General features: G+C 35.3%; 1 protein-coding gene and 1 pseudogene across 3 annotated transcripts in view; both read left to right on the forward strand.

Moving 5' to 3' along the window:
* Positions 1-11948, forward strand: part of BMPR2 (bone morphogenetic protein receptor type 2) — a 207957-nt gene extending 196009 nt beyond the window's left edge. For all 3 annotated transcript variants that reach the window (XM_032354461.1, XM_032354462.1, XM_032354463.1), the window contains 2 exons: positions 1826-3105; positions 4518-11948. In XM_032354461.1, the coding sequence (XP_032210352.1) occupies positions 1826-3105; positions 4518-4768 (1531 nt within the window). In that variant the 3' untranslated portion in view covers positions 4769-11948. The remainder of the gene's footprint in view (positions 1-1825; positions 3106-4517) is intronic.
* A 3149-nt stretch (positions 11949-15097) lies between these two features.
* Positions 15098-15186, forward strand: LOC116597947 (annotated as a pseudogene).
* The last annotated feature ends 1260 nt before the right edge of the window (positions 15187-16446 follow it).

Consider the following 16446-nt stretch of genomic DNA (forward strand, 5'->3'; position numbering starts at 1 on the left):
CAATTCGTTAGGTTTTTCTATCCCATCATAAATATTACTTTATGAGACATTTCTTTGTTAAATTATGATCTTTCATTCTAAATAAAAGGGCTTTTTAAAAAATTCCTTTAAAAAATTGCAACTTTCAGATAATGGTAACCTATGTTTCTTTCTTGTATGTTTGGGGGAATGTTTTCCCCCAAATTTGTCATTTTATTTAATACATGTTAAAATTTTTCAGAAAAGCACCCAGGAAAGAGTTACCAGAGAAAATTGAGATAAAACCATACTTGATTATTGAATTTTTTTTTTTTGCTATTTTCTATTCTAATTTTTAAGAGCAATTTGTGTTATAAACTATAGACCAAAATTGGGTTTACACTGCTTATGTTTGGACTGAATTAGCTTCAGCATGTGAACCCTTATCCCTGATATTTCAGCAAGTCAAGGAAGGTAAAGACTAGCAATCCTAAATTCAAATTTTCGTGCTTTGTGCCACTTGAGGATAGTCTTCTGCTTCTGTCTCCCCTGATCTCTGTATTTTCTGTGTGCTCTAGCATGTTATTTGTACCTCTCTCAGGCGTAAGTTACTTTTAACTCTAAGTACTTTTAAACTTTTTCTAAATGGTAAGAAATCTTTGATGGGACCCTCCCTTGTATTGACCATTTTTCACCCCCTAAGTCCTTCAGCTCTGTGTTTTTACATGCTGTTTCTCATGTCCATAGTCATTTCTAAATAGTTTCCCTGAAATCATGCACTACACAACTACTTTTTTATTCTTCACCCTCCTGTCATTCTCCTTGAGCTGCTGCTTTTCTCCTAATACTTGTATCTAATAATATTCCCATTGTTTAGTTAAAGCTATCCCTGCCTTTATTTTATTTTTTTCCTGCCTTTATTTTAAATGACCTAAATATATTTAGTGTGATGCTTAAGAACCATCCCTCTCAAGGTATGATAAGGACTGTGAAGAACTCTTGATAACTGGAGAGTAGTTCTGAATTGTTCCTTTATCTGAATGTCACACTCTTTCTTATACTCTTAGTCTGTAGAAGTTTCATTGATATGGCTCAATTTGCCCCCAGAAAGGTACATTCCATTGCTAGACTTCCTCTTAATGGAAGCATGGAAGCACTTTGGAAGAACCTAAAAGCTTATATTCTTTTTACCATTTGGCTGTTGTAACTTAATTGGTAAAGTATTTATTGAGTTGCCACTATGTATCTAGTATTGTAGGAGTACAAAAGAAGCATATAGTGGCTCCTCCTCTCATGAATCTTTATATCTGGTTGTGCAAGTATACAGTTCATAAAGATGTATTTGGTAATGTTACAAAGCTATAGGGGAGATTTTTTAAATTAACTCTTATAAACCAAAATAATGAACATCCATAAAAAACATATCTAGATCCACTAGGTTTTCAGTAGTCATATTTCATATAAAACTAGCATTTAGGGGCACCTGGGTGGCTCATTTGGTTAAGTGTCTGCATTTGGCTCAGGTCATGATCTCAGGGTCCTGGGATGGAGCCCCACTGGGCTCTGTGCTCGGTGGGGAGCCTGCTTCTCTCTCTCCCTCTGCCCCTCTCTTCAACTCTTGCTCTCTCTCTCTTGTGTGCTCTCTCTCCCTCAAATAAATATCTTTAAAAAAAAACCAACTAGCGTTTAGCAAGTTATTAATTGACACTTAATTGTGTGATCAGAATTTTTACATTACCTCTAGTGCAGTGTGGTTAGGAACAAAATAAAAAGCAGTTCATCCTTTAAAATCAGTGGTTTTAAACTTGGAGGGTCAGTTTGCCATAAGTGTACATTCTCAGTGTGGCACTTTTTTTCTTTCTTTAAGCAACCTGTCACACAATAGGCGTGTGCCAAAGATTGGCCCTTATCCAGATTATTCTTCTTCCTCATACATTGAAGACTCTATCCATCATACTGACAGCATTGTGAAGAATATTTCCTCCGAACATTCGATGTCTAGCACACCGTTGACTATAGGGGAAAAGAATCGAAATTCAATCAACTATGAACGGCAGCAAGCACAAGCTCGAATCCCCAGCCCTGAAACAAGCGTCACCAGCCTGTCCACCAACACAACCACCACAAACACCACTGGCCTCACTCCAAGCACTGGCATGACCACTATATCTGAGATACCATACTCAGATGAAACAAATCTGCATGCCACCAGTGTTTCACAGCCCATTGGACCAACCCCTGTCTGCTTACAACTTACGGAAGAAGACTTGGAGACCAACAAGCTGGACCCAAAAGAAGTTGATAAGAACCTCAAGGAAAGTTCTGATGAGAATCTCATGGAGCATTCTCTTAAACAGTTCAGTGGGCCAGACCCACTGAGCAGCACCAGTTCTAGCTTGCTTTACCCACTCATAAAACTTGCAGTAGAAGCGACTGGACAGCAGGACTTCACACAAGCTGCAAATGGCCAGGCGTGTTTAATTCCAGATGTTCCACCTGCTCAGATCTATCCTTTGCCCAAGCAACAAAACCTTCCTAAGAGACCTACTAGTTTGCCTTTAAACACCAAAAATTCAACAAAGGAGCCCCGGCTGAAATTTGGCAGCAAGCACAAATCAAACTTGAAACAAGTAGAAACTGGAGTGGCCAAGATGAATACCATCAATGCTGCGGAACCTCATGTGGTGACAGTCACCATGAATGGTGTGGCAGGTAGAAACCACACTGTTAACTCCCATACTGCCACTACCCAGTATGTTAATGGGGCAGTACCGTCTGGCCAGACAGCCAACACAGTGGCACACAGGGGCCAAGAAATGCTGCAGAATCAATTCATTAGTGAGGATACCCGACTGAATATTAATTCCAGTCCTGATGAGCATGAACCTTTACTGAGACGAGAGCAGCAGGCTGGCCATGACGAAGGTGTTCTCGATCGTCTTGTGGACAGGAGGGATCGGCCACTGGAAGGTGGCCGAACTAATTCCAATAACAACAACAGTAATCCGTGTTCAGAGCAAGATGTTCCTACACAGGGTGTTCCAAGCACAGTAGCAGATCCTGGACCACCAAAACCCAGAAAAGCACAGAGGCCTAATTCTCTGGATCTTTCAGCCACAAATGTCCTTGATGGCAGCGGTTTGCAGTGTAAGTGAAGGGATCATTTAATCTCTCCTGCTTGTCTTTTGGGACCGTTTAATTACTTAGATAAAATTGAATTGTGTTTTCAACTTGCAGTTACTTATTTTTACCGCTTTTGGAAACATGGTAAGCCACTTGGTTGGACTCAAAAGTAATCAGACTGTTGTAAAGAAAAAAAGTAATTTTTTGTTGTTGGTAGTCAATGTCACAACAGTCAGAACTTAATACCAACTTTAACACATGCCTTACGTAGCTGCTGGTTCATAATGCAATTCACGTACTTGCTGTGAATGGTTGAAACTAAGTAAATACGAGTTTGAAAGCTCCAGGTAAAATGATGTCAGTAGAACTTTGAAACACTTGTTGAGTATTTTAATATCTGTTATGTACATACAGATTTTATCAGACCTAACCTTAAATCTTTAAAATCTGGAGAAAATTCAGAAAAAAAATCATTTTTTTTTAAACTGAAGTTCTTGGTCTTGGGGGGATTTTTTTTTTTTTTTTAGTATCATCTTGTCCAAGAGTTACGTGTTGAGCCTCCTCCTGCCTGCCTATGGCATCTTGCCACAGGTCCCCTAAACAGATAACTTGATACATGGTTTCTAGCACCAAAGAGATTATAACACAAGACAGCACACCAAAATCTTTAATAGTCATCATTATACAAGTGATTTCTCTTTTAGGCTGACAGCACTTTATGGAAAGAAAGCAGTTATGTTTTATGGTTGTTGTCAAGGACTACAAAATGGCCTAAAGGGATTTGGCTCTCAGAAATTAATCAGTAGGGGGCACCTACCTAGCTCAGTCAGTGGAGCATGCAGCTTGATCTTGGCATATGGGTTTGAGCTCCATGTGGGCCTAGAGTTTCCTTAAAAAAAGAAAAAAATCAGAATCTATCCCCTTATTTGAGTGGCTTGTATTATAGGCCAATTGATACACCCTATAGCAGGGCTCCACAGCAATAAAATGTCTTTTCAGTTGTGGGAAGGGGAAATTACCAGAAAATTAATACTATAGTATTTATATCATTCTTCTGAAAATATTATATGCCATGTACCTTTAATCTGCTTTGAACATTAAGTAGAATGATTAAATGCATTTTGCCAAGTTAGGAACACTACCAACAAGGAGAGAATTTGAGAATACAGCTGAAAACTTCCAATTTTCTCTTCTGTTTTTGCTTGCCCAGTAGAATAATCCAACCAGTTATGAAAACGATTGGGCTTAAAGAGTCTCAGAATAAGTTGGTTAAGGTTTGCCTAGAAAATAATTGCCTGGCATCATGAATTTCAAGTAATGTCTATTAATACCTCCTGCAGATATTAGTTTGATCTGTTCTTGAGTTACAACCCTAATTTCTTACTATTTAATAGTTTCTTTATATATAGTTTATTTTCCTGTCCTTTTATTTTCAGTCGGTGAGTCAACACAAGATGGCAAATCAGGATCTGGTGAAAAGATTAAGAAACGTGTGAAAACTCCCTATTCTCTTAAGCGGTGGCGCCCCTCCACCTGGGTCATCTCCACTGAACCACTGGACTGTGAGGTCAACAACAATGGCAGTGACAGGGCAGTTCATTCCAAATCCAGCACCGCAGTTTACCTTGCAGAAGGAGGCACTGCCACAACCATGGTCTCTAAAGATATAGGAATGAACTGTCTGTGAAATATTTTCAAGCCTATGGAGTGAAATTATTTTTTGCATCATTTAAACGTGCAGAAGACCTTTTAAAAAAACTGCTTTATCTTCCTGTCAGTACCCTCTCCCACCCTGCAACAGGACTTGCTTTAAATAGATTTCAGCTATGCAGAAAAATTTAGCTTATGCTTCCATATTTTTTAATTTTGTTTTTTTAAGTTTTGCACTTTTGTTTAGTCTCATTAAAGTTATATTTGTCTGTTATGACCACAGAATTATATGTGTGTGTATCAAAAGTGGTCTCAAAATATTTTTTTAAGAAAAAAAGCAAAAACAATGTATTGCTGATAATCAGTTTGGACCAGTTTCTAAAGGTCATTAAAGCAGAAGCAAATTAAGACAGGTTTGACTGCAGTGGTGTCTGATATCCATGTTTTATTTCTGGGCACAAGCTAGTTTATATGTTGAACTGTTCCTGAACATATTATCTGTTGGACATTCTTTTCTCTTGTGTTTTGTTGAATGTGCAATAGTCTATAGTCCACAAATAAGCTTTCTTGTAAGCTCTCTTCCTAACAGAGCACACATTCTTCCATAGTAAATACATTTTTCTGCCCCAACCCCCATACTTTTGGCAGGTCAGTTCTATGGCATTGATTTTTGCACAAGAGAGAGCAGCTACCTGATTTCTTGCTTTCTCTCTCCTTATGGAGAATGCAGAAACATTGTCTCAAAGGGCTCTAAAAAAGGAACTACCAAAACCTAACTTGAAATGCCATTTCTTTTAACCTTCCAAGTCCTAAATGTTTCTTTCCAGGCATTTTAATAAACATATTTGGTTCTGGTTTTTGGAAGTTCATAAGAGAGCATAGAACAAAGTAAACGAAGTCAAATATTAGCCTTTCTTCCTTTTATTTTATTTTTATATGTATGTTCATGATCCATATTCATTTATTTAAGAAGCACATTTTTATTGGAAAACTTACAGAGCTATACTTCTAAGGAATTTTTAAGTAGGTAGATGGTTAAGACTATATAGTGTTATAGCCTTCATTCTCTGAATAGGCCATCTTTGACTCAAATAAAATTACATTTCCTATTTAAAATAACTTCAAAAGTAATTCATAGTTTTGAACCAGTAGTAACTTTTTATTCTCTTCCCTGCAATGCCTGGTGACTTTATCTGAAAATGAGTCCTCTTCCCATGACCTAAAACACTGTGTGGAAAAATCATTCATCTGGCATGCCAAATCCCTGTGGAAGGAAAGATTGCTGCCAAACCTATCATTTTTGAGCAGACTGAGGCTTACCTCTCTTTTTTCAAAACTGTTTCTTCACTAACCCCATTTTCATAATTTGTCTTTTTGTCAGCTTTTCATATGATCTTTGATATATGAGCAGCATTTATTATTTACATTATATTAGAATATACCTTTTAGTGATAACACATTAAGTATCCTTCAAGTCATATTGTTTTTTAAAAAGCTTCCTTTGCTTCTTTCCTTACTGATAGTTATCTCTAAACAACAACCTCAGCATGTTTTTTAAAAATAAAGCACTTTATGTCAAATAAGGGACTTTTTTTATAAGCACAAATTATTTTCTATCAATTTGCAAACAGTGATGTTCTCACTTAATTTTTCCAGATTCTCAGAGTACTTAATAGATGTTATTTAACTAAGTTCTAAGATTTCTCTGAAAGATTAAAAGCTAAGAGAAAAACACAAATGCCCATATTCTTGCTTTTAGGTTTTTATCTCCTGAACAATGTTTTCTCACTTGTATTCCTCTATCTTCATCATTTAGCTAAAGATAACATAAGTTTCCCAATTTGCTGTCCAAGATATTTATAATTTACTATATAAGGCTTCTGGTTTTTGTCATCTATTATAATCCTATGAGTTAGATGTTATAACACTTCACATTTATGCTGATGGATGGCTGAACACAGTTTTGAATTTTTAGAAGTAAGATGATTTTTTTAGTGCCCAGGATATCCACCTTTTGTGTTTTATTGGCCCTTCTCTTGATTCAGATACTTAACATTTTTCAGTCTTCTTGCATAATTATTTTTCTATCTATGTAACAAATTATTTATATCTTTCTCACCAAATTTTCACTTAGTTCTCTTGCCTTTAAATGTCTTTAAGCTGCATTTCATTATTTTCAAACACGTGTAGGATATCTTTGAATCAAAGTAAATCACATTCCTTCTCCAATTGAGGCTAAATGACCATTTGAGATCTAACTGATCATTTCCTGACGGAAGTTATCCTACCTTACTTTGTGTTGAGGCTACTTGGTTGTAATTTTTCCAGCATCTTTTTTTTTTTTTTTGATGTTTAATATTAAAATGCTTTCAAGAATTTATATACCAAAATAAAAGAATCCTTTTAAGTTTCCCATTTCATGCAAGCATGTTTAAAACAAATAATTTTCTTTCCCTGGTTTTTTTAGTAGATCCTTAAAAAATAGGAAGAGTAAAAATTGTACATCAGACCAATTTAGAATCTGTAATATACAAGCAAGCAAAATTACTTAAAATATTTGCTAACTTTATTCATCTAATAATGTTTCTTAAAGCGAATATTTAACTGCTGTCAATATTTTGCATGTAGAAAAGCATTTGGATCCTTTAAATAAAGGCCATTTAGTGAAAAAATATTAAAATTCACTTTGCTAGTGTTACAACCTTAAAAGCATCATAATAGGTAATCAAATCCTAATATTAATTCCCTGAACTATCCTAACTGTATGTCAGAACTAGATAATTTAAAGAACTTGATTTGAATTGGGTTTAGACAAAAATTATTTAATCATAATTCCTAACAATGTTCCCCCTTTTAAAATTAATAATTTGGGGAAAAAGAAACCAATATCAGTGTAAAATGTTATGAAAGGGCACAGGATTTGAATAACAGTAACTGATGATTTGTTATATACTGAATGCTGGGATATACATTCACAACTCTTCTAATCCTCATAGCAACTATTTAAAGATCATAGTTAATATTTCCACTTTGCAGATTGAGGAAATTGAAGCAAAGAAAAGCTAAGTCATTTGCCCAAGTTCCACATCCTAGTAATAGAGAAAGCTAGATTTTAACTTGGGTTTGCCTCTCCACATCTCTCTCATCCACACCACACTGCCTACACACTCTATGACAGGATGTGTGATATAGTGACATTTTGTAAGAAATTCAGTCATTACACACCAGCACAAATATGGCTTGTATATAGGCCAAACCAGATACCTTAATCACTTTCAAAGTTAGACGAACATAAGACATGTGGACATGTCTATGCTGGCTGTTGCTTGAGAAATAATTACCAATTCAAGATGAAATTCAACCCCACATCTGCCATCAGGAATCCTAAAATTATTTCTCTTCTCTTTACTCCTAATATTCTTGCATTGTAGAACTAAAGGTAAAGTAAATTTTAAGGGAAAAGTGAAGGTGGCTTATGAGAACAAAGATTTTTCCCTAAATTGATGCCATACTTGACTTGGAGGAATTAATTTAACATGGCTTTTAAGTCTCATCAATCCTTTGACTCCATCTTGAAAATTTCTGCTTGTAATGACTTAGAGAAGATTTTGCTAATCCAAAGAGCTAATTGAGGAAGACATAGAAAGGATACAAAGGTATCCTTTTTTACAAAGCAGTTTCGATAGCTTCCTTACACGTACCCACTTACTGCAGAAAATGTACATTGGTTCTGAATGTGAAAATAATTAAAGGTAGGAGCATTCAAGTAAGTATGTGTTTCAGTGGGAATTGTCACAAAATTTAGCAAGTGTTTTTATTTAAAATATTTTCAAGTTTGGCATCTAAAGCCAAATAGAATACGTGGTAGGCCACAGCTATTTGCTGAACTTTCCATCCTCAAAGTCATTTTAAATGGAAGAATACTTCAATAATTTTTTTTGTTTCTTTTTTCAATATTTATGGAAATGAATATTTCATTGGAGGTAGTTAGCTCCTAGAACTTGAGATTACATTGTACTCCTGAACAGCCTTCTATAAATTTATGTTGAACTTACTTCGAGTTATGTGTAGGTCATTATATAACTATTCATAGATTGCTTTATATATTACTTTATCTTCAAGCTAACTTATTAGAAATTGTACACACAGTTGATTATCTAGACCTGTGTAACACTCCCACACACACCCCAGGAGTTTTTTTCAGACTGAGATGTTTCTAAATATACTTTTTGCTGTCAGTTCGCTCTTCAGCAGATAAAATTGCATTTTAATTTGTAGATTCTGAACTATGCAAATGTTAGCCAAAACTACCTTGCATGATCCACTCTTAAATATATTCCTTGACTTAGTAAATCTGGCAAATCACTGTTTGAGCTAGTTACACAAATATTATTATCAAAAGAAGGCTTTTCTATAGCTTCTCAGATTAAACTAGTATAGAAGAAAAGAAATCTCAGGGTGCTCTGGTGCACCTACCCATTACTTTCCTTCAACTGCCTTTTAGTTTGTGTCTGACTTGCTGTATCCCTTGGTTATCTGAGTTGCAATCTTCTGTGTCAGGAAAGTTTTCTTCATGTCTATTCTGCTTCCCTCCTGTTTTATTTTATGTGCATTTGTCTCCTCCAGCAGTTAAAAAAAAAAGTTGGCCATCTTCTCCAGTATTGTCATTTTTCATTATGCTTCAAGCTTCTCAATTAACATCTAAGTCTCAGTTCTTCAGACAAAACTGCTTTGGTTCCCTTAGCATTTCCTTCTCAGCCCTATTTTAATAACTATTTATACTTAAGAACACCTAAAATTATATTTTACATTATATTCGAATTCATTACTCCCATTTAAATAATAGTTCAGTAGGATAGAATTGAGAATTTGAGATGTAGTAACATCTGAATTGTTTGACAATGGATCCAACCATCAGATTGTCAGAAAATCAGCTCTTAATTTGAGTTTTGTATTATCTAACATTTCCTACTAAATTGTGGAGTTTTATAATTTTATATTCTCATTAGTTCTAACTAAAAAGCCATGCATACAGAATTATATATAATTTTGCCATTAAAATTTTTAACCTATATTGCAGCAAGCTTAGCATTATAATTGAGCCACAACATTTTACACTTTTCCTTGTATCAAATATTAAACACAAAATGCAAGATTACCTTTCAAAAACCTTATAATAATCAGGTATTATCTATGGACATTTTTGCAGACCACTTTTGAAATACTTATTATTTTGCAACATAGACTGGACTATAACGACTTTCATTTAACTTTTAAGTGGCTGGTTAAAGTTGAGTGTTTGTGCATATAAAAAAAAAATCCAGGATTTTATCTCGTGGCTGATACATTTGAAAGTAAGTAATTCAGAAGATTTAATGCTGTATATTAGAATTATGCCCCAAATAAATCTATCATATTTTGAAAATTCCAATTCTGTTATTATGTGATGTTCATAGTTTTACTATTAATTGTAGTGACATTCATTTTTTTGAACTTAATTTGCAACCCAGATTCTAAAGTTTAAGAGAAGAAATCTTAAGAAATAAATCACATCGCTAGGGTAATCCATTTTATGATTGAATTTTTAAAAAAATTACAACTTTCAAAAAATGTTTCAAAAGGCAACATATAGGTTTTTTCCTTTTTTTTTTTTTTGTACTTTTAGATTTCAGAAACATCTTCATGTGTTAGACTCATTCTATAGACATAATATTACTTAAAAACTCAGGGTCCTTTTCATCCTTTGCACATGAGAAACTAATTGGTAACAAACAAGCAATTAGTCCAGTTGAATATTTAAAGTGTTTGTTGCATATACAGTTCATTTAATGTTTCATCTTATGATTTGACTTAATTTACATAGACATAACATCAGATTTCATTAATTATAAAAACTTGCCCAGTTCTGTAGTTACTGAATAGAGGGAAATGACTCAACCAACTGGCTACGTGTTGCAGCCTATTTAGGCCTTAGAGTTGAAGCATCATCTTAAAACCATTTCTCTTCTTTGGGTAAATGGTTATACATGATGGGACAAATCATTTCATTTTGCTTTGTTTTTTAATAGGAGAACTTAGTAAAGTTATTCCTCTGAGATAAAATTTTCTTGAAGTAATTCAACATTATAAAACTCTTCTAAAAGTGAATTAATGAGTTTATAGCCTTAGTAATAGTTTGGATGGTTTTGAGGAGGTAACCTATGGTAAGCTGTTTATCACCTTGTTATATCCAAATAGAATTTTTCCTTCAATCAGACAAATCAAAGCTCCAAATTGATATGCTGTAGACTTAAAATCCTAGCAGTGAAGTTATTTGTAACCAGTCTCTTGTCTCAGGCTCTTCACCTTATTACCAATCCTCTTAAGTATGATAGGGAAACATATTTTTAAAGGAGCTTAACAGTAAGAAAACTAAATTACTAAAAGATGCAATTCAAAGATAGGTTCTGGTTAAAACTGAATTGCTTGGCTTCTGTGGCTTTTCTTTTTCTCGTCACATTTATTTATTTAAAGTTTTTGTATGCCTCGTCATGTTTCCATGGAAATTATATTGTGTAAGTGTTTGTATAAGCTGGAATCATCCTTAATTTTCTGTTGATAATTTTTCAAATGAAGATAAGTGGATAATTGTAAAGTACACTAACTCTTAGGGTATTGTAGTAGCTGAAACATGGAGATGTGTAGCTGCCGTGCTTTTTCTGAATGGACAGGAGAAACATAAGCTACAGAGTATTCATTTCTGAGGATGCTTTTCTGGAATAAGAAAGGCTGAAAAATATTGGCAATTCCTCAGAACCCTCTTTCTTGTTAACGGGTATCTTTTGTTGGTGTGTTTTGCTCTTACATTACAGATAGAATATCATATGAATTTATGAATAATTACTTTCAGTTATTTTTGCTTTTGTAAAAGCCGTCTGAGACCTTGCTATGCTGTGTAAGTTGTGTTTGATGGATCAGTGTGAGTATGAAATAAAGCAAATCACTTTTCTTTTGTATTATCTATGGATGCCACTATGAAAGCTGACATTAAGCCACTAAAGAGTTTTTTATGAATAATTGTAAGTAAATGCTTTGATATATATAAACCTAAATAAAAAGATTGTATTGCTACAGAGACATTGGAGAAGGAAATTTTAAGACAGTTCTTTAGGTTTAAAAAAGGCTTGCTGTAAAATGGTGCATTATTCCATTTATTAAAGATCATATTAATGACAACAGTAATTGTATCTTTTGATTTTATTAGGTCCCCAGAAATTATGACTGTTAGTGTGATATTTTAGGTGTTTTGCACCAGAATAGTAAATGTTTTAATATACTCATTACTCAATATGATACAGTTTTTTAAAAATCAACTAACATTAGAATAATAGTTGCAGGGGCGCCTGGGTGGCTCAGTGGGTTAAAGCCTCTGCCTTCGGCTCAGGTCATGACCCCAGAGTCCTGGGATCGAGCCCCGTGTCAGGCTCTCTGCTCTGCAGGGAGCCTGCTTCCTCCTCTCTCTCTCTCTCTGCCTGCCTCTCTGCCTACTTGTGATCTCTGTCTGTCAAATAAATAAAAAATCTTTAAGAAAAAAAAAAAGAATAGTTGCACACTTTCTGTATACTAGGCACTGTGGTAGTTAATTCTACATATGTAGAATAAATAAAATACACATTGTCCCCATTTTAAAAATTAGAAAACTGGTTCAGGGAAGTTAAATGTCTTGTCCAAAGCCACAGAACTGGTAAAATGGGATTCAATGTATTTCCCATTTTGCTTTGAACTAATAGTTTAAAATCTCTGGTTATGGCAAGAAAATTCAAAAATAAAAGCAAGAATGGCCCAGCAGTAAAAAGAATAGCCAGGAACATACATGAAGCAATTTGCTGTTACTGAAATGCTAACAGGTACCAAAACAACTGTCTCTACTGGCCTAACATTGATGTGTTTGTACTAAACATCATCAAATAATCTTTTAAGTTAGATCCTCATGTTTTTAAAAGTCCTTTTTATTGCATTTAAGTCCTAAATACTGCATTTAAAAGTTGTTTGCATTTAAAAAATTACAATAAAAAGCCCTAAATAGGGGCGCCTGGGTGGCTCAGTGGGTTAAGCCTCTGCCTTCGGCTCAGGTCATGATCTCAGGGTCCTGGGATCGAGCCCCACATCGGGCTCTCTGCTTGGCAGTGAGCCTGCTTCCCCCTTTCTCTGCCTGCCTCTCTGCCTACTTGTGATCTCTCTCTCTCTCTGTCAAATAAATAAATAAAATCTTTTAAAAAAAAAGTCCTAAATATTGCATTTAAAAGTTAAAATGCAATATGAGTTTGTGAAGGCATCATAGATATTTTTAAAGATTTTGTTTGTCAGAAAGCAAGAGCACGAGCAGGGGGACCAGCAGGCGAGGGGGAAAGCAGGTTCACCGCTAAGCATGACCGAAGCCGAATGCAGACACTTAACTGACTGAGCCACCCAGGGACCCCATATTGTTTTTGACTCCAGATGAATTCACTGTATTAGCTAAGCGTCCTGGAGTAAGATCCTGTATAAATCCACAGGATAGCCATGTTTTAAAAGAATGCTAGACTCGGGTGCCTGGCTGACTCGATTGGTAGAGCATGTGACCTTTGGTCTTGTGGTGAGTTTGAGCCTCACGTAGAGATTATTTAAAAAAATAAAAATAAAAATTTTATAAACAATAGAAAAAAAGTGTCAGACCTGCCTTAAGTAGATGCCAAGGGAATATTTGTTTTAGGAGAAGCATGGCCTACTCTTGTAGGCACTTAATATTTTAGGGATAATAGATTTGGGGCACCATTTCCCTTTTGATTTGCATGCCCTACATTGACAATACAATGTTATGGGCTACTGTTGCAATTCTCTACAGGACCCACTATGTAATATTCAGGATGATAACTAAATGTCCTTAGAGAAAATATGATGGCCTGGGAAAAATACATAATGACCTACTGAATCTTTTAATAAGAACGTCTCACAAGTAAAAATTATTTTCATTTACACCTACATCTATCTGATCCATCTTCCTAGTTTACAGCCTCTGCAAATGACTAACTTTAGCTAGTGATTAATCTTTCTAATAATGAATTTTCCCCTTATTTTCTAGTCTTTTTCAAATTAAATTATATATTTAGGCAGCTTTCATTTTATTATTATAATGTGTTATTACTCATTTTTTGGAAATTGAATCACTATTACTGTACTGAGAGATCCAAAAAGTTTGCTATTATTCCTGCCCACCAGGAACTTAAACCACCTTGTGGAGGAGTAAAGGCCTAAGAAGAAATAGTTACATCCAAACAAGATGACATGTTAAGTGCCCAAGTTAGTGGTAAACTACATGTTCAATATGTGTTTAAAGAGCCAAAGAAGACTTTAGTGAGGAAATGATTATTGAAGAGAGTCTTGAAAGGATAGGTGAGGTTTCAGTAGGAAAAATGAAGGCAGGAAATTTGAAGTGACCAGAGACAGATAAGGAAGAATAGGGACTGGAAATAAGAAGTAGATCCAAATATCTTTTGAAAACCAGACCCAGGTGTCTAGACTTGCTGTCATAGCCAACAAGGAGACCAAATCTTAGCTAGGAAGGACCTTGACAGAAATTTTTAAAGAAGTTTGGACTGAGAGGTATGCAGGATAGATTAGAAAGGAAAGTGATTAGAGTGAGGGCATGAGAGAAACTGCAAATAAAATGCAGTTTTCGTTGTGATCAGTAAGTTCCTTTTTCAAAGGCGCATCAAAAAAATTTCTGAACACCCTGTGTGTAACAAGTACCATCGTAGATAAAAGACACAGCGCCACTCTCAAGTTGCTCATAGTTGATTTGGAGAATATTATAGTACAGGTTGTAAGTATTATGATAGAGTGAAAGTCCAGTGTATTATGGAAGTACATGGCAAAGGTATCTAATGCACTCTTACTGAATCAGACAATTTCTCCTTTTGAAAGAACTTTTCCTCACTGTCTTAAAATATGAGTAAGAATTAATTAAGAGATGAGCCATGGCCCTCTCAGCAGATGTTATAGCACCCATGAAGCCCTACAGAGGGGCTGAGAGGGTGGAGCTTTTTCAAGGGGCCAGGAGGATATTAGATTGGAATAGAGTTTGGGATACTAAGTGAAAGTTACGAAGGGAAATGGCACAGAAGAACCCAGATGACCCAGCTGGGACTATATCACAAAAGAGCTAGCATGCTATGCTAACAGTTTGGACTTACCCTGGAAGTCAGTGGAAGAATTTAAGCAGAGGAGTTTCTACTTAAGAAACTCAGCTGGTAATATAAAGAATCAACTGAGAGGAAAGAACTGAATATAGAGCATAGGAACTAGTGTGGGACTGGCAAGAGATAATGAGGGCCTTAAAACAAAGTTGAGCTTTGCACAGTGGCAGTATCATAGCCAATGAGGTCTATCCGAGGCGCGATTCTTGCTAATTGAAAACAAGGTTGAGTCAGTGATGGAGAGGCAGCAGCAGCAGGTTGGGTCAGGATTAAAGAGAACCAATGGGACCCAACTAACTACTGAGATGAGCACTGTAAAGGCAAAGATTGTAACTTCAAGGTCCTAATATGGCAAAAGAATGAGAGAAATTTAAAATCTCAGAGAATATGCAGCTCATTGCCTTTATAGATTTTTAAAATAGAACAATTTTGACGTCATGTGTTCCAGTTTTTGGTTCCAAAAACGTGTGCAGACACCTTTCACCTATTACCTGTAGAAATGATTCAAGAACAGAGTCTTCTCTAGGTAAGCCACACAGAAGTTCAATTTTATCTTTTTTTTATCTTTTTGAGTGAATGCCTATCTTTCATTCTTTATCTTTTATCTCTTTGAGTTGAGTCTAATACCAACTTGTTGCACATAGTAATATGCTAGGCCATTGGGGGTGGTGCTTGCTATAAAAATGAGTTTCAAGAGCAGCCTTAAAAGGAGAAAATAGAAAAAAAAAAGGAGCAATAACAATAAAAAGATAGCCTAAGATGGCAGATGGTGGAAAGATAATGAGGAAGTTGTGTCAAGGGTAGATGGGTGATCTTCCACAAGAAGTGCTCGAGTCCTCCTGCTGGAGCTCCTTTCTCCCATCCTGTCCTCAACCTACTTAACTTCTCAACCCTTGAGCACTTCCTTTCCTCTCTCCACAATTAAAAAGGAAGGTAGAAAAACCCAGAAGCTAACTATTCAGGGACACAAGTATCCTAAATGCATGTTCGGTTTGTTTTTAATTGGATAAATGAAACAGATAAAAGAGGAAGTTTTCTTTTGCTTAACCTTTCCATAGATTGAAACAATCAAGAATTTATGTAAGACAGCATAGAAAATATGCATAAATTCCCAAGAAAAATATATTCAAGAAAACAAATTATTCTCCTTAGATGTCATGTAGAACTTCAGAACTACTCGGGTCTTTTTTTTTTTTTTTAAGATTTTATTTATTTATTTGAGAGAGGGGGTAGATAAAGCTTGAGGGGAGCTAGAGGGGAGTGGGGCAGAGGGAGAAGCAGGGAGACTGACACAGGATTTGTTCCATCCGGGACCATGACCTGGCCAAAGGTAGATGCTTAATTGACTGAGCCACCCAGGTAACCCTACTTGGGTCTTTTAAAGTAAAAATTTTATTCAGTTTTTAAAGTAAGTAAATAAGTTTATTAAACTTGTTTATCCATGACACTGGTGAAGTCCTCTAGGAGACACATACTCTCATATGTAGAAAAGTAAACATTT

This window comes from Mustela erminea, chromosome 8, assembly GCF_009829155.1.
Source record: "Mustela erminea isolate mMusErm1 chromosome 8, mMusErm1.Pri, whole genome shotgun sequence".
NCBI lineage: Eukaryota > Metazoa > Chordata > Mammalia > Carnivora > Mustelidae > Mustela > Mustela erminea.